Source organism: Gadus chalcogrammus, chromosome 16 (assembly GCF_026213295.1).
Source record: "Gadus chalcogrammus isolate NIFS_2021 chromosome 16, NIFS_Gcha_1.0, whole genome shotgun sequence".
In the NCBI taxonomy this organism is placed as follows: Eukaryota; Metazoa; Chordata; class Actinopteri; order Gadiformes; family Gadidae; genus Gadus; species Gadus chalcogrammus.
The window spans coordinates 7,459,232-7,476,968 of NC_079427.1; the positions used below are offsets into that span (position 1 = coordinate 7,459,232).

The 17,737-nt window shown below is 44.3% G+C and overlaps 3 protein-coding genes and 1 non-coding gene across 7 annotated transcripts in view; 3 read left to right on the top strand and 1 right to left on the bottom strand.

Moving 5' to 3' along the window:
* The first annotated feature begins 243 nt into the window (after nt 1-243).
* Nucleotides 244-9,893, top strand: abcf3 (ATP-binding cassette, sub-family F (GCN20), member 3). The gene is made up of 21 exons (XM_056610491.1): nt 244-360; nt 1,744-1,891; nt 2,305-2,381; nt 2,659-2,714; nt 3,084-3,181; nt 3,446-3,568; nt 3,938-4,204; nt 4,476-4,556; nt 4,640-4,699; nt 4,793-4,849; nt 5,418-5,440; nt 5,549-5,604; nt 6,423-6,623; nt 6,933-7,009; nt 7,546-7,590; nt 7,720-7,852; nt 7,937-8,025; nt 8,115-8,206; nt 8,312-8,444; nt 8,531-8,618; nt 9,375-9,893. Exons 1-21 carry the CDS (start codon nt 288-290, stop codon nt 9,531-9,533), a joined length of 2,136 nt encoding a protein of 711 aa, XP_056466466.1. The 5' UTR covers nt 244-287; the 3' UTR covers nt 9,534-9,893.
* On the bottom strand, nt 9,549-13,592 carry LOC130405428 (uncharacterized). 3 transcript variants are annotated; one of them, XM_056610499.1, is made up of 5 exons: nt 13,158-13,592; nt 11,708-12,350; nt 11,382-11,458; nt 11,001-11,240; nt 9,549-10,734 (listed from the first exon to the last, which is right to left on the bottom strand). In XM_056610499.1, the coding sequence occupies exons 1-5, from the start codon at nt 13,176-13,178 to the stop codon at nt 10,489-10,491; spliced, it is 1,227 nt and encodes a 408-aa protein (XP_056466474.1). In that variant the 5' UTR covers nt 13,179-13,592; the 3' UTR covers nt 9,549-10,488. The 3 variants fall into 3 exon arrangements, with proteins under 3 accessions (XP_056466474.1, XP_056466473.1, XP_056466472.1); XM_056610498.1 differs by having other exon boundaries at nt 9,549-10,737; nt 11,708-12,347; nt 13,158-13,591; XM_056610497.1 differs by having other exon boundaries at nt 9,552-10,737; nt 13,158-13,587.
* Nucleotides 13,593-13,596: 4 nt separating this feature from the next.
* trnal-cag (transfer RNA leucine (anticodon CAG)) lies at nt 13,597-13,679 on the top strand. The gene has a single exon. It is a non-coding gene; the product is annotated as a tRNA-Leu (tRNA).
* A 1,321-nt stretch (nt 13,680-15,000) lies between these two features.
* The window catches only part of spcs2 (signal peptidase complex subunit 2), a 3,446-nt gene continuing 709 nt past the window's right edge, over nt 15,001-17,737 (top strand). Inside the window, exons 1-4 of one of the 2 annotated variants that reach the window (XM_056610501.1) lie at nt 15,001-15,321; nt 16,091-16,174; nt 16,591-16,751; nt 17,231-17,365. In XM_056610501.1, the coding sequence (XP_056466476.1) occupies nt 15,283-15,321; nt 16,091-16,174; nt 16,591-16,751; nt 17,231-17,365 (419 nt within the window). In that variant the 5' untranslated portion in view covers nt 15,001-15,282. Of the gene's footprint in view, nt 15,337-16,090; nt 16,175-16,590; nt 16,752-17,230; nt 17,366-17,737 lie in introns of both variants that reach the window. The other variant, XM_056610500.1, reaches the window with a different exon arrangement.

Consider the following 17,737-nt stretch of genomic DNA (forward strand, 5'->3'; position numbering starts at 1 on the left):
TGCACTGCTCATGATAAAGAGTGTATAGGAAATATTTAATAAAATCAATTTATGTGCAACATATATGAAATATAAAGTATCTAAAGTATAAAAACAACAATTACGTTGTCTCAATAGTTCATTCAATGCGTCATGTCTTCAAAGGACAAGGCGTTTATTTCAAAAGCAAACCATTCGAATTATTTCTTCTTAATAAAGCAAGGCAGTTTTTAAACCACACGGAACTACGTTTCCCATCATACACCAGCACCGCATGCGCATATCCTCTGCAGGAGGACCGGTGTATCATGGCGACCTACGTGGACATCCTGAAGAGCGAGTTTCCCCAAATCGACCAAGAAGTGTTCAATTACATCAAAGGTATGAGCCACACGGACCACGGATCCATTATCTATAAGATCCCGTCTGTAAATCGGATTGTATAAATGACTTTAATTCCATTTGTTAGCCCCTTTGAACCACGTGAAGTCGGGACGGTTTTTAACGTGGGTTCCAGCTAAACTGAGACAGCCCCGGCTCGTCAGCCACGGTAGAGAGGGTCCAGAAACACGATATGACTCAATTGTGCGGTAGCTAGCCTCTTATTCATGTGAGGACCAAAGCCATATGCGAGTCCTACGCGTTGACACCAGAAATACAAGACAAATCTGAGAGAACGCTCATATTCTAGTGCGGTGACGTAATAGTACCGGAAGTTGAGAGCTAGGGGAAGCCTACCCACCAATCAGGTTGCTCATCCAATTTAACCAACAGTGACTAATTGGTTTGGAAAATGCGTACTCACGTGGAAATGCATGCATAAGGGTTCCTACAGTAGAAGATGGTAATCGATCTCCAAACACCAAGACACAGATATCCAACTTCTGTGTGATGCATTTAAGGGTGTGGTGCGTCACGGCTGGGCGCATCTTCATAAGATCTGCTGCTACTCCCTTATCACCTAGTAGAAGTTTGTGGTTAGCAGGCAGTGCAAAGCACAGAGTAGTCGTACAATAATGAGGCACTGAATAGTTTGTTAATAGGGTTATCGGCCGTTCAGATATTCTTTTTTTTTTTTGCTCACTGTTCAAATATTCCTAATGGACTAACGTACAAAACATCAATGTAATATAAACGTTAGACATTCTAACATGTTGCCTCCATGCACCACTTCCAAAACAAGAACCCGCCACAGGTATCCCAAACCCATAGATCCTACTACTCTCTGCTGTCAAGTCAAGCAGGGGAAACGGCTAGCTAGCTAGCCAAACAACGCATGCTGTAACTGAAGTAGCAGCATGTGTGGGAAGTTATTTGGTGGGAAGTGTCAATGAAGAAAATAATGGATGTATCCATATAAATATGGACTGACTATATCATTTATTCTTAGTCGAAATGTGTACGATTAAACCCTCCCAGTAAGTACGAAAGAGGCTTAAAAAATGGATGGATCTGCTCCCTCCACTCTACTGGCTGTGCAACTGGGTGATGTGAACTAGCATAGCTCGGTCAGCTGGGTGGTGTGAGTGGGAGGGGCTTGGAGGGTCAGTGGTTTTTTGACATGGAGGGAGAGGGACGGGCTGGCCAGCTTTTCTTTTTTTTTTTGTTATAGGATGTGACTTCATTTATACCATTTACAAAATAATTATCACTTAGCATTGACTACCAATTTGTCCAGGTAATATAAAGCTACAAGTCGGTTTAAATGTGACACATAAGTAGTAAGTAGTAAAACTCTAACTTTCAGTCATATTTGTGTTTCAGGTGTTTTGGACTGCGGCGGGGCAGACTTTGAGGATGATGACGAGGTCTTCGAGGCTATTGGTGGAGTGTTGCAGGAAGTGTCTGCCGACTGCAAGAATGAAGAGGACATCAGAGACATCTGCCTCCAAATGTTCAACACCCTCACACTGTAAGTTAAACCAGTTCAACACCCTCACGCTGTTGGTTAAACCAGTTCAACACCCTCACGCTGTTGGTTAAACCAGTTCAACACCCTCGCACTCTAAATTTAACCAGCTCAACCACCTCACTCTGTTAAAACAGCTATTTAAACATAATTTAGAACACCTTTTAATAGATGTTGACGCAGGGTGACCACAGAACCATGCTGATGTGGTGTGACTCCAGAACCATGTTGATGTGGTGTGACTCCGGAACAGGGTTGACCTGGTGTGACTATAGAAACGTGTTTATATGGTGTGACTCCGAAGCTATTTGCTGTGGTTTGACTCCACAGGCGAGTTGATGTGGTGTTACTCTACTACCCAGTTAATGTGGTGTGACTATAGAAACCTGTTGATTTGGTGCGACTCTGGTTTGCAGGCGGAACGGCCATGGTTCTCAGAGGCAGCTTCTGCTAGATGCTCCTGTGCAGCTGTCGCAGATGTCAGCCGAATGTGGTAAGAAAACCCCTGGCGTAACCATAGCAACCTACCATGTGTCCACGCTGTGCCAGTAGTGTGGTAACCCTAACAACCTATCGTGTCCCCATTGTTTCAGTCCGGTTGTAACCATAGTTATCCAACATGTCTCTACGCTCTGTCAATAGCATAGTAACTGTTATGTAACACAAAAGTCACCTCATGGAATCATTTGGGATTAGGTATTAAAAAAATCCATACGACACAGTCTGACAATTCCTTCCCTCTCCTTCTCCATCCTGTTTCTCCTCCTCAGTGACGAAGAAAGACGATGTTCAGGGCATCTGGATGTTGAAGAGATCACAGAACACGGTATGTGTCCCTGTTATATTATCGTGTGTGTGTGTTTTCAATATATTAATAAATGTATCATAATGAAGATCAGAGAGTTGTAAAAAGAGATCAGAAGAGAAAAAGATTCATAAAAGTAAAAGAAACCTCGCTCTCCGCCTGCTACATCCCCACATCCCTCCACCGTGGAGAAGTACTCCATTTCACACACCAGTCAGGGGAGAGAGGCCCTGATTGGTCAGAAACTAGCCAGTGATTTGGGATTTATTATATTGTATTTATTTGTTTACCCTTTGATGTGTTTTCTTTGCGTTATATTGTGTGATTAATATTCCGTGTTTTATGCTTGGTGTGTGTAATATGGATGTGTGTTGCATGAATGTGCTCCAGACCGTGGATGCCAAGAAGCTAGAGAAGGCTGAAGCAAAGCTGAAACAGAAACACGTCAGACGTAACGACAAGGATGGACAGAAGACGACCACACCCATGTACGTACCCCAAATTGTATAACCCTAGAGCTATGTCTGTTTGACCTAGATTTCTATCACCTAGATCTATGTCTGATCACCTAGATTTATATAGCCTGGATCCGTTTCCTCAAGATTTATTTCACCGTGAGCTATATCCATGTCTGTTTCAGAAAGACCTATGTGGGTGTACCGGACCATGTATATACATAATGTTGGCCATGTGACATCAATATACCTGACGCATGTATTAACATAATATATGTCTTTTGACCCCACCCCCAGAGTGCTTGAGGAGGCCTCAGCTAGCCAGGCCAGCAATAAAAAGGACACCCGGATCGACCTATCAGGACGGAACCGGAGCTATGACATACGCATTGAGAACTTTGATGTTTCCTTTGGGGAAAGGTGAGACCTCTTCACCTTTAACAACACACCTCCCGCTTGAACTTTTACTAAACCTCTCATTCTGTAACTACACACGTCACTCTTTGACTACACACTCCTTCACTACAAACCTCACTCTTAGCCTCTTTACCCCACACCTCACTTTTTAACTACACCATCTCCCTTAACTACACACCACACTCCTTACCTACACACACCTAACTCTTGAACTACACACTCCTTACTCTGTAACTACCACACCTCACTCTGTCACAAAGCACACCTCGCTCTTTACCTAAACGCAATTTGTTGAGGTGTACATAAGAAGTTGCGCATCATGTGTCTAAGTGTGCGTGTGTGTGCGTGTGGTAATAAGTCGTGTCTCCGCAGGTCCCTGCTCCAGGGGGCGGAGGTGATGCTGGCGGCGGGCCGACGCTACGGCCTGATCGGCCGGAACGGCCTGGGGAAGACCACCCTGCTGAAGATGCTGGCCAGCCGCAGCCTGCGCGTCCCGGCCCACATCACCATCCTGCACGTGGAGCAGGAGGTGGACGGCGACGACACCGTGGCGCTGCAGAGCGTCCTGGAGAGCGACACGCTGCGGGAGGGGCTGCTGCTGCAGGAGCGGCAGCTCAACGCACGCATCGCCGCGGGAACGTGAGTGCCGGTTGCTAAGCGACGTGCGGGGAAACGGGAGGACTGGTTGCTAATGGGTCCGCGGGAACGTGATTCCTGGTTGCTTCAGGATGTGCGGTTGTGTTACTATGGGATGTGGTCAGTGTTCTTATTGTCGGTTTTGTGGTTACTATGGTATGTGTGGTTGGTTACAATGGGATGTTTTTTTCTTATTATGGGATGTGTGGTGTTTTTTATCAGATCTGTGTTGGTATCTATGGGATGTGGTTCTTATTATGGGATGTGTGTGCAGGGCTGATGGAGCAGCGAGTGTCCGTCTGTCGGAGATCTACGCCCAGCTGGAGGAGATGGAGGCAGACAAAGCACCCGCAAAGTACTGATCTTTGATATGCTACCATACTCTACAGTAATGATGTAGTATTATTCTTCAGTAACACAACTTGTCTCTCCACTTAGAGCGTCTGTCATCCTGGCTGGTCTCGGCTTCTCTGCTCAAATGCAAGCGCAAACTACCAGGTAAGTCCCGCCCCCAACTTCTGAGTAAGTCCCGCCCCCAACGTGTGTGTGTGGTGTGTGTGTGTGTTCCATGCTAACTGTGTGTCCCTGCAGGGAGTTCTCCGGAGGCTGGAGGATGAGGCTAGCGCTGGCCAGAGCTTTGTTTGCAAAGTAAGTCTCCTCTCATCATTCTTAACCCATCCTCCTACAGACCTAGCAGTACAAGGAGGCTTGTCCCAGATACATCATCACTAGGTCTGAACGATTTGGGGAAATAATCCAATAGCGATTATTTTGACCAATTTAAATCTTAAAACATAGGCCAGGCCTATGTGTTAAGATTTATTGATACATTAATTGATATTACTGTATATCTAGGGCTGGGAAACAATTAAAATATTTAATCGCATAGTATTGGTGAGTTAACTTATGATTAATCACACTTTTAAATTATATTTAAAATCCAATCCAATTGAAGTAAAAGGAGACTATCAAATAAAATAAATATAAATACAAATCTTACTGATCTCCAGTCAGCAGTAAAACTTTTTTTTCGAAGCCGTTGAGATTTGCAAATCTCGTTCTATTTCATTGCGATGTTGGTTTGAATTTGATTAATCGTTAATGCCAATTGACACTACTGCATTTCTGTTTCTGTCTTAGCCCATGCTAATGCTAATGCTTCCACATGTCTGTTTCTTTAATACCCCGTGCTAATTCTACTTCATGTCTGCTTCAGGCCGGATCTCCTCTTACTCGATGGTAAGTTGAACCCCTTGGTCATCTCCTTATGTATTTTATACCTCAGATATATGTATATGAACAGCATGTGTGTGTATGTGATGTAGTGACAGACATGTTGTATTTCAGAGCCCACCAACATGTTGGATGTACGTGCCATACTGTGGTTGGAAAACTACCTCCAGGTAAAACACTGTGTGCTATTTTGTCTAACTCCTGGTATGAATGTTGTGGTCCTCCACTGTATAACTCCTGGTACGAATGTTGTGGTCTACTGTATAACTCCTGATATGAATGTTGTGGTCTACTGTATGAATGTTGTGGTCTACTGTATAACTCCTGGTATGAATGTTGTGGTCTACTGTATGAATGTTGTGGTCTACTGTATAACTCCTGGTATGAATGTTGTGGTCTACTGTATGAATGTTGTGGTCTACTGTATAACTCCTGGTATGAATGTTGTGGTCTACTGTATGAATGATGTGGTCTACTGTATAACTCCTGGTATGAATGTTGTGGTCTACTGTATGAATGATGTGGTCTACTGTATAACTCCTGGTATGAATGTTGTGGTCTACTGTATGAATGTTGTGGTCTACTGTATAACTCCTGGTATGAATGTTGTGGTCTACTGTATGAATGTTGTGGTCTACTGTATAACTCCTGGTATGAATGTTGTGGTCTACTGTATGAATGATGTGGTCTACTGTATAACTCCTGGTATGAATGTTGTGGTCTACTGTATGAATGATGTGGTCTACTGTATAACTCCTGGTATGAATGTTGTGGTCTACTGTATGAATGTTGTGGTCTACTGTATAACTACTGGTATACATGTCTACTATCTAACTCCTGTTGTGATTGTATAATGTATAACGTGAATGTGTAACTGGTGGTGTGAAGTTGTCCATCTCCTGGTATGAATGTTTCTAACTCCTGGTGTGAACGTGTAACTGTTGGTGTGAAACCTGTCTCAGTACAACATCTGATTTGTGCTCCTCAGACGTGGCAGTCCACCATCTTGGTGGTGTCCCACGACCGTAACTTCCTCAACGCCGTGGTAACGGACATCATCCACCTGCACACCCAGAGGCTGGACAGTTACCGGGGCGACTACGAGAACTTTGTCAAGACCAAAGAAGACAGACTTAAAAACCAGCAGAGGGAATATGATGCTCAGTTTCAATACAGAGAGCATATTCAGGTATAACACTATCCCTACCCCTCTACTCCTTCTATATTCACATCGCCTACGTCTGTAGTGTTTCTATAGTTACAATACAGACGACATATCCAGGTACTATACATCCCCTACTTCTCTAGTGTATCTATAGTTACAGTACAGACGGCATATCAAGGTACTACTTCAATCTCTACCTAAAACAAACACTTCAACAAGCTGAATAGGTCTTCAGAGCTGTGAGGGGCTGCATTATCATTTGTGTGTAATGTGTTGTTTTTCAGTGGTAAGTAGCGTAGTGTTTTTGTAATTTTGTGAAATTTGTATTTTCAGGTGTTCATCGATAGATTCCGATATAATGCCAACAGAGCTGCGCAGGTGCAGAGCAAACTCAAATTGCTGGAGAAACTGTAAGTACAAAATACCCACAACCGAACTACACACACCAAAGCTACACACCTGACTTACACAACCGACCCACACACCTGGAGTAGACACACCTGATTTACACACATCTGAATTAAACATTGACTACACCCACCTCAACTACACACACCTGAACTACACCACCTGAACTACACACACCGCTGACTTACACAACTGACCCACACAAACTTGAACTACACACACACTTGTTTTGCACACTTTAACTACACACACATGAACTACAGGACTGAATTACACACACCTGAACTATGCACACCTGAATTACACGACTGACCCAAAAACATCTGAACTACACACACCGGAACTACGCATACACACAAGCACCTACTCTCACACCTGAACTACAGAAACCAGAATTACACACCTGAACTACAAACACCTCAACAACAAAAACCTTAACTTAACACACCTTACTTGCACCCCTGCCCAAGCCTGGGTGCTAGCCGGCTCTCCTGTTCTGTCAGAGTGAAAGGTGTGTTTTCTCTGTTTGTGTATTCAGACCGCCGCTGAAGCCTCTAGAGAAGGAGACCGAGGTGTCATTAAGGTAATTGGTCACACCTGCATCATACCTAGCTTCTCTAGTCGTGTGTGCCTGTAGGTGTGCTTGCTCGGGGAGGGGTATCTGCAAGGGTTATCTGCACACGTGTCTTACAAGTCTGTTCTGTGTCTGCAGGTTTCCTGATAACTTTGAGAAGTTGTCTCCGCCCATCCTCCAGCTGGACGAGGTGGAGTTCTACTACACACCAGAGCGCCGACTCTTCACTGGACTCAACGTGTCTGCCGACCTGGAGTCCAGGATCTGCATCGTACGTCCTCCGCCTACTCTTCCTCATGCGTTCAAGAACCTGGACACTTGTTCCACCTTGCTCTAATTCTATGTTTCCCGTCAGGTGGGAGAGAATGGAGCGGGGAAGTCTACCATGTTGAAGCTGCTGATGGGGGAGCTGACGCCTGTCAACGGAGTGAGACAAGCCCACCGGTAACACTAACAGACATATACACACTCACACACTTATTTACTCACTTAACTACTTGCTTACTTACTTACTCACTCTCTCCCTCTAACAGGAACCTGAAGATCGGGTATTTCAGCCAGCATCACGTTGACCAACTGGACCTCAACGTCTGCTCAGTGGAACTACTGCTCAACAAGTTCCCAGGTACACCACCCACTGTCTCCCTGACGACCGTCTCCCTGACAACCGTCTCCCTGACGACCGTCTCCCCGAGTCTCTTGTTGACTGCTGACTGTGTTCTGTTTGCAGGACGTAATGAGGAGGAGTACCGCCACCAGCTGGGGGGTTATGGCATCACAGGGGAGCTGGCCACCAGGCCAGTGGCCAGCCTGTCTGGAGGACAGAAGAGCAGAGTGGCCTTCGCCCAGATGACCATGCCCTGGTGAGCCCCTTTACCTGTCGTTTACCTCCACTCTAACCAATCGGGAGGCTATATTTTGTGTGTGAACATATGCGTTTGTGTTCCAGTCCTAACTTCTACATCCTTGATGAGCCCACTAACCATCTGGACATGGAGACCATCGAGGCGCTGGCCAAGGCCCTCAGCAAATTCAAGGTGAGGAGCTAGAAGCTAGTGGAGCTAATACCAGGAGCTAGCAGCTAGTGGAGCTAATACCAGGAGCTAGCAGCTAGTGGAGCTAATACCAGGCGCTAGCAGCTAGTGGAGCTAATACCAGGGGCTAGCAGCTAGTGGAGCTAATACCAGGGGCTAGCAGCTAGTTGAGCTAATACCAGGGGCTAGCAGCTAGTGGAGCGAATACCAGGAGCTAGCAGCTAGTGGAGCTAATACCAGGAGCTAACAGCTAGTGGGGCTAATACCAGGAGCTAGCAGCTAGTGGAGCTTATACCAGGGGCTAGCAGCTAGTGGAGCTAATACCAGGGGCTAGCAGCTAGTGGAGCTTATACCAGGGGCTAGCAGCTAGTGGAGCTAATACCAGGGGCTAGCAGCTAGTGGAGCTAACACTAGGAGCTAGTGGAGCTAACACTATGAGCTAGTAGAGCTAATACCAGGAGCTAGTGGAGCTAATACCAGGAGTTAGTGGAGCTAATACCAGGAGCTAGCAGATAGTGGAGTTAATACCAGGAGCTAGCAGCTAGTGGACCTAGTGTTGCTTACCCTAGCTAGTGTTACTAGTATCGAGCGTTAGCTGGATTATTACAATAGCCGCTCTGTCCCGCCAGGGAGGAGTGGTGCTGGTGGCTAGAAGTGTCAGTGGACAGTGTTTCTAGTAGTGGCGTTAGCGGCTACCGTTGCTAGCGGTAGCGTCAGCGGCTAGTTGTGCTAGCATTGCTGACCCCTCTGTCTCCCCAGGGAGGGGTGGTGCTGGTCTCTCACGACGAGCGACTGATCCGCCTGGTGTGTAAGGAGCTCTGGGTGTGCGAGAAGGGAGCCGTGCGGCGCATCGACGGCGGCTTCGACGAGTACCGCGACATCCTGCAGGAGCAGTTCCAGAAGGAGGGCTACCTGTGATCCCGCCCACCGCTCCCTGCTCCATGCCAAGGACTGATACACGCAAATGCCAATCACATTTAAGTTCCAGTGACTCCGCCCTCCCCACCAGCTCACTTGTCGGTTGGCGGTCCAGAGGGAGCCGGTCCAAACCGGTTCTGCTGCCTTCTTGTTTAACTGTCAGCGGGCGTGGTCAGACCGTGATTGGCCGATCTGACAGACTCTGTTCCTCCAACATTTAAAGCAAGACGTGAGAAAGACATATGGACATTATTAGAGAAATAATTTGTATGTTTACGTCCCATAATAAGTTAAGCTGTTATAAAAAACCTGCTAATAAAGACCATCACCTCCTACCTTTTGTGTTTTATTTAAAACTGGATGGACAGCTGATTTCATAAGGACCCTTGAAAACGTTAAATAAGATTCTTGCACTGTTCATCAGGACCATCAATAGGAAATAAGATTCTTGCACTGTTTTCCTCAGGACCTTTATTGTGAAATAACTAAATGTTGTTGTGTTCAAGTCGATAGATTCCAGAGATGAACATCTGGATCTCTTGATGAGGTTTATTTAGCCCAATAACACATTAAAGCCCCAGAAGTAGAAGCACAAGTTGACAGTTATTAAATAATGGCAGTTAAGTAATGGGTTAAGCTGAAGTCATGAGATTATGATATAAATCGGCCTAAATTTAGGGTTAGGGTTATTTGACGTCATTTTACTTTTGTGGGTAGAACAAAGCAAATGCTGATTCCAAACCCCCATTGTATTGTTGACCAATAGCTGGCATCTGTGAATTGGGAGCATGTGGTAAATGTTGGACTAGTTAGGCTAAGCATCCTGCACACGCTGCAGGAATAGCAAACCAATGCAGAGCCTCGCCTTGGTCCTAGACCAGCATTTTGTCTGCGAACACCCCAGTTTCTATTTCGCTTCACATCCTTTCGGACCTCAAAACACACAGCCCAGCCTCTACATCTCTGGTCTCATTTCGGGGTCCAGCGGTCTGTGCTTGTCCAGTTGGGGGAGCAGAACCTCCTTGAACCTCTGCAGCTTGCTCAGCGTCTCCTCCCAGAACTCAGGGTCGAAGGGCACAGGCACCAGGGCCGTCTCCTTAAGGGTGAAAACCGCCAGGTCTGCCCGGTCCATCCCTGTGACGGCCAGCTGGCACTGGATCTGGCTGTAGTAGCTGTGGTTCTTTTTCAACCGATACACTGGCTGCTAGGAACACACAAATATTATATAAATATACACTTCTCATTACGCACGAATCCGCACTACTCTGTAAACAAAAACACACACTACTCCAGTCCTTACCCACAAGCATACACTACTCATTACCCACATATACACACTACACATTACCCTCAAATACTAATTCATTCATTCAACCAGAGTGTAGTAGTATCCCAAGGGTGCTTCAGAGGAACTGTGCAGTACACTCACTCTGGTCAGGTAACTCCTCCCACCCTCTCTGAACATACCTGGTTAGGTAACTCTTGGATCTGCAGGCAGAAGTCTTTGTCCTCCTTACAAGCCTCCTCAACCTTGCGGTCTTTGTGTTTGAACGGGCATTTCACTTCCAGGCACAGCATCCGTTGTCCAGACAGCTTGTCGATCACAATGCCATCAGGGCTTGCCGCCAACCAGGGCCGCTTGGGGTCGATGAACAGACCCGAATCTTGAACGACCACTTCTCGCCCAAGAAGCTTGCTCTTCAGCACCTGAACAATTCCATGGAAATACACTTTACAAACTAAGTTCTATATGTTTTCTTTATGTGGTCAATGTTGGTGTCATCCACTGCAATACTGTTTGTATTGAAATACAACATACATCTGTTTGTGGAGCGAGGTCCGTGTTACCTGGTATTCTTTCACTGCCCGGGCCTCCATGTCCACACCCCACCTCATCGCTCTGGTCTGGACCCTCGAACCCTGTCCTGGGTATTAGAAACACCGCTTTATACACAACCACACGGCTCTCAAAACCACACGATATTGTTCATAGGTGTGGTCTACCTGTGGTGTCAGACAGGTAGGAGGTGTGGTCTACCTGTGGTGTCAGACAGGTAGGAGGTGTGGTCTACCTGTGGTGTCAGACAGGTAGGAAGTGTGGTCTACCTGTGGTGTCAGACAGGTAGGAGGTGTGGTCTACCTGTGGTATCAGACAGGTAGGAGGTGTGGTCTACCTGTGATGTTAGCTACGTAGGAGCCAGGGGGTGTGCTGCTTGTCCCGTTAACGAAGCGGCAGTGTGCGATTCGGTGGACATTGGAGGCGGTGATGCGGTGCTCCCGCCAATCGAACCAGGCCGGGTTGTCTCTCTGACCCCGAGTCAGCACCTCCACTGCCTCCACAACGCTGGGGGTCAGCTCCCCGCCCTCCAGGACGACCTTCTCTGGACTTGGGCCAGAGCTCAGAGTTTTCAGAGAGTTCTGTCCATTGCTACCGCCAGCTGGATTGCGTCCCATTTTGCATTCTGACCCATAGTTTAAGAAAGGCTGTTCTAGAACATCTGAACTGCCTCCCAGGACTAAGTCTGGTTTCTTGTCTTGCCTCTGGTCTGGTTTCTTGTCTGGCCTCTTGTCTGTTTTCTTTTCCGGCCTCTGGTCTGGCCTCTGGTCAGGTTTCTGGTCCGGTTTCTGGTGTGGTTTCTGGTCTGGTTTCTGGTCCGGTTTCTTGTCTGGTTTCCGGGCTGGGAATATCTTCTGGGCTGAGCTTGGCCCTCTTCCCTGGTGGCTGGTTTGTGTGATGGAGGGATGATATCTGACGACCGGTAGGACAATGTTACTGGTCCCTCCTCTTCCAGCAGATCTCTTGGAAGCTGCTGGCTTCTGGTTCCGATTCCGGACCAAGAACAACAACATGGAGAAAATACAAGGAGAGGACAGCAAGAAACAGAGGAGTCATATTGTTCCTGTCAAACCATTTTGTTTCTAGCCAAAGTTAGACACCATAGCATTATTAGCCTCTTAATATTATATTAGGCCTTTTGCTGCTCCATCGTTTGATCGAGTCTGGTACAACAACCTCGAGTGATTTGGTATTAATAGCCAGTGAACCCACATGTTTTTGTTTATAACGTGGTAATTTGCCTTATATAATCTTCAAAATAGTGATCAATGCCACTTTATCATTGCTACTGAAATAAGTGCCCAATAAAGAGAAAATGGGATTAAATCCTATTTTTTTTTTTGCCATTCTTCCCAAAACATTACGTGGACGTTCCACTCCGATAGCGTTCTTTTCGTGACGTCTAACAAGAGGACCCGGTGGGGGGGTTGCAAAGACAAGACACGCTTTTCGGACATCGCTACGGTGTGTGCCGGATATCATATAGAATAGATAGAACCTAACTAATTATAATGCTCATAGACATGGACGGGACAAAAAATTATTAAAAGGTGGCGTGGGTCGTTACAATAACAGGCCCCTCTTTCCTATAACTCTCAACCCAAACCTAATTTGGGTTGAGTTCACCGTTATAGATTTCAAGTTGAAACAGTAGGTTCACTGGCTCTTTAAAACTGTTTGCTGTCTTCACCAAGACTTTAAGTCATCGCTTTATGATGCTTGATATCGAATCCGTATGGATCAATCTAAACTATATTATTATCTAATAAAGTTAGAACTTATCTTACCTGTTGTTTCTTTGGCTCCATGTGGAGGGTTGGTTGAACACAGAGGTGGTAACGAAACTAAACTAATATCAGTGACTCATCACCTTGTGACTAGTAGGCCTAGTTACGCCCGGACTTGTTGGCAAATTACATTCGCGTTTGTGGACTATTGATTATTTTATCGGACGGAAGGTGTAACTTTAACAGTTATAGAGTTAAAATGTAATTACATTCTTCATGATTCCTTTTAACCTAATCAGATGTATTCTCCGATCGTGTTCACAGAATTCTACACTTACCGGAAGTTTATTTATCTGCTGAATAGACGGACCCTAACCCAGTTTTATAATACACCTATTGAAGTATAAATATATATATAAAAAAACATCCTCATATTGAACATTCCAATTCATCATATTTAATATTTACATAAACCGTAAATATTGTAATGTTTGCATAAGTCTGGATGGCCGAGCGGTCTAAGGCGCTGCGTTCAGGTCGCAGTCTCCTCTGGAGGCGTGGGTTCGAATCCCACTTCAGACATTACCTTTTGGACGCATAAAAAGGTGATTATTTGTTTAAAAAAAAGAAGGAATATAAAGCCTAAAGACAATCACTGCTATTGATGAACTTCAAATACATAGTGCTAAACCTTTCACAACGTTTTAAAGCTTTAGCGGGTGGCTCACACTTTTGGCCACACTTTCGTAAATGTGGGCGCTGTTTCACGTGTAATATTTTGGTTTTAAACATATAAACAGGTGACATTTAACCATATTTAAATGTTTGATAATGATTCAATGATCAAGGAAATCCGTTATTTAGAATGATTTGAAAACACTGTAGGCCTGTTTCTTAGCTCTTATAAAACTAATATAGGCTACACACTTACAGGAGCTGCACTCCTGTATGAACAGTGAAATAAAGATAAATAAGGTTAGTGTATTAAATGTACTTGAGCTGAATGAAGAATTAAGAAATGGTGTTCTGCCATGCTATTCAGCTCATGTCTTGGCTGTCTCTTGAATTCTGATAGGGTCAAGGACACTTGGGAGTGAGCTGCCGATTTGGGCTATCTTTTATGTGAAAGAGGGCCTCAAAATGATACGTATATACATTTTGGAGTCTTAGCCCTTTAAGAAGGAACTCACCACATTTAACTGCCAATTAAAAAACATTCCATTGGACGATTAATAAATGAATTGTGTCCCATTGAAAATACCTCAATAAAATCAATGAGTTTGGCGTTTTTCTTATCGGCTGTGTAACTACTAAATCTGTATGGCCTCCGATCCCAATTTAGCCTTGCTGGCTAAATGGTTGAACATTTTAATTTTCTATTGTACTGATATTAAACTCAAATCATGCAATCATCCTCAAACAAAACAAAAGTATTAAATTCGACACAAAACAAAACAAAACGACATGACAACAAAGACATTAAAGACCAATATTTAAGGCTTTACATATTTATATTAGTTTAATTGCTTCACTTCCTTTCGACCAAATAATGGTTTAATACAGTATCTGATATCTATTATGAATTGATTTATTTTTAGTCTATTTGCGTTCATGAGTGAAGCATATTTTGATATACAGCTTTTTACAATCAATATCATTTTTATCGCATGCAAGTGTCTCTTTCTCTAAATTAATGATTGTACCAATCCACGTATTAAGGAAATATTATATGACTAAACTATTTGTATACATAATAATTCATAATTCATAGAATAAAGGACAGTTTTGGTCTCGTTAAGGCAAACACATACTCTCCATCAATTTCTTCTTTGAATCTTGAAATACATACTTGTATCTGAGACGCGATGACGTCGACACTAGCACGTAGGAGAGTTGCCGCCTTCAAAACGCTCAGTGTTTCCGGGAGGTTCGGAGGTTTATTTCGGAAGAAAGGAAGGTTTACCTAAAGACACGTAGCTTCCGAACCTCCGAGCTGTTTGGAGGGCGGCATTTTTAATGGCTCTGGTTGCACAAAATGCTATGCCGTCCAATCATTGCCCTCCATTGAGACCGCTTTGCAGTCCAATCATCGTCCTCCGTTGAGAAAGTTAAACTGTCCAATCCGAGAACTCTACGTTGGTTGTGTCAACCAATCAGCGGCCTACAGGTGCGAGAGAAAGAGAAGATGGCAGCCCGGAACGGAAAGAACGGCCTCCTGGAGAAAGTGAGCTTGAATGAGGTTAAAATGACAATTTGATTAAACGGGGCTTTAATTCACATCTTCTACTTTCACACGCAGCAGCATCTTCTAGTCGAGTGGTTCATTACACGATAAGTAGTTCTTATTTCAACTGTAACATCCGCTTGGTTGGGCTAAGCTACTGATAGCATCCTGGTGCAGGACTGATGTTAACATATATTATAATATGAGCATAATACAGTCTATTATAATGCATCACGATATTTTATAATAAACGATAAGCCGCTTGCTGAGCTACAGTTCATATCGTACAATACTATATTAGATATCTTGCAGCATGTGAGTTGAACTTGTCTCTTGTGTTTCGTTTAGTTCACATGTGTAATACACGCCAGAATATATATCATAATGTATAGCGAACTATCACTTAATAATAATAATAATAATAATAATAAGCAGATTTGCAATCCTATGGCACTTTAATAACTCATATTAAAGTGCCATAGGCATATATTGTAACATTTGAAAACATGAGGAGACGGTAATGCTTTACAGCGGACTGTAACAGCTGTGGGTTAGACACAGAGGTGGACTGTCAAGTGAGTCTGAGAACAGTTAAGATAGTTAAAGTTACAGTGCTTCTGCACAAAGTAGGTAAAAGAAACCATGGAATAAAGAGCAGTGAAGCTAGGAATCACATTTGCATGGTTAGTATTTATTTATGAATACGTAGGATTAATTAAGGATGTCATATACACTAATCTCTTGTAGTGTGATCTAATAATCTCTCTAGTGGAGGATCGAGGAGAAGCCGGTGAAGATCGACAAGTGGGACGGAGCCGCGGTGAAAAACTCCCTCGATGACGCAGCCAAGAAGGTTATTAATCCCCTCATTATTATTAGTATAACTATGATTAATGCATGTTTATCATTATTACAGAATGTCGTATTATAACTTTCATTAATCCTTGTATTGGTATTAACAATAGGATTAATACAGATTTTAGTATTATCTCAAAGAATGCATGTATTAAAATTTGTGCTATGATTAATACTTGCAACTATAGGCTTTATGATTAGAAGAAATGTATTTTCTGATGTCTACCCGATCTGTCTACCTACCTGCCTGTATCGGTCAGTCTACATGTTGTTTTTAACTTTCTGTAAGTTCATCCTTGAAGTCTACCTGTTGCTCCATTTCTCTTCCTGTCTATGTGTTTATCACTGTCTGTTTTCAATGCTGATCATCTTGTCTGTCCTGATCTCCCTGTCTCCTCTCTGTCTGTCCTCCAGGTGTTGCTGGAGAAGTTTGGTTATGTAGAGAACTTCAGTCTTGTGGACGGCCGACTGCTGATCTGCACGGTGTCCTGTCTGTTTGCCATGGTGGCACTGGTCTGGGACTTCCTGCACCCCTTCCCCCAGTCCAAACCGGTCCTGGCCTGCTGCGTCATTTTATATCCTTCACGAGAGACATGGCCTCATCAAGCTTCTTTCTAGAGAGATGGACTCATCCAGCTTCTATTTAGAGTCATGGACTCATCAAGCTTCTTGCAGAGAGATGGACTCATCCAGCTTCTATCTAGAGTCATGGATTCATCAAGCTTCTTGTAGAGAGATGGACTCATCCAGCTTCTATCTAGAGTCCTGGACTCATCCAGCTTCTATCTAGAGTCATGGACTCATCAAGCTTCTATCTAGAGTCATGGACTCATCAAGCTATCTAGAGACGGCTTCATCTAGCTTCATCTAGAGATACATTGTTCATCATGAGCTGGCGGAGGAATAGAGTCATGTTTATGTAATGAGCTGGTGGAGGAATATAGTCACGTTTATGTATTGAGCAGGTGGAGGAATAGAGTCATGTTTATGTATTGAGCAGGTGGAGGAATAGAGTCATGTCCATGGTGGAGGATGTTCCTTGACTCCAGAGAACCTATTTTGTAATGATGGGCGTTCTAACTCTGTACACATCCTACCGGGAGAAGAACATCTTTCTGCTGGCGCTGGACAGGGACCCGGCTGGCATGGACCCCGACCATGTCTGGACCCTCTCCTCCTCCCTCAAACGGTACCGAGACCACTAGTAAACGACAGTCCAACTTGGTCACTTGTAACTAGTTCACCATAATACAACAAGTAAACTAGTTCATCCCAATACCCCAAGTTCATTCGTACAGCTAGTCAAATAGTTGGCTTTCCCAGCAACTAGTTGACTACAGGGGACCTAGTTCACACGTCACTAGTTCACCAAAATAAAAGTAGTCGACTAGTCCACCACAATACAACTAATGAATATTGTAACGGATAAAACCAGATGTTAAGCTGTTTAGCATACCAGATTGCAGCAGATTAAACATACTGTACATATTCAAGTTGAAAAGTACAAAGATTGTATTTTCACTGTGTGTGTGTGTGTGTGTGTGTGTGTGTGCGCGCTTGC

What these genes read in the sequence shown, in the direction of transcription:
- abcf3 (XM_056610491.1), top strand. Translation starts at nt 288, where the DNA reads ATGGCGACCTACGTGGACATCCTGAAGAGCGAGTTTCCCCAAATCGAC. An exon ending in GCAGACAAAGCACCCGCAAA is followed by an intron (nt 4,557 to 4,639) that starts GTACTGATCTTT and finishes CTCTCCACTTAG; the next exon opens with AGCGTCTGTCATCCTGGCTG. An exon ending in CTCAAATTGCTGGAGAAACT is followed by an intron (nt 7,010 to 7,545) that starts GTAAGTACAAAA and finishes TTGTGTATTCAG; the next exon opens with ACCGCCGCTGAAGCCTCTAG.
- LOC130405428 (XM_056610497.1), bottom strand. Translation starts at nt 13,178, where the DNA reads ATGGAGCCAAAGAAACAACAG. An exon ending in GGGCAGTGAAAGAATACCAG is followed by an intron (nt 11,241 to 11,381) that starts GTAACACGGACC and finishes GGAATTGTTCAG; the next exon opens with GTGCTGAAGAGCAAGCTTCT. An exon ending in TCCAAGAGTTACCTAACCAG is followed by an intron (nt 10,738 to 11,000) that starts GTATGTTCAGAG and finishes GTGTGTTCCTAG; the next exon opens with CAGCCAGTGTATCGGTTGAA.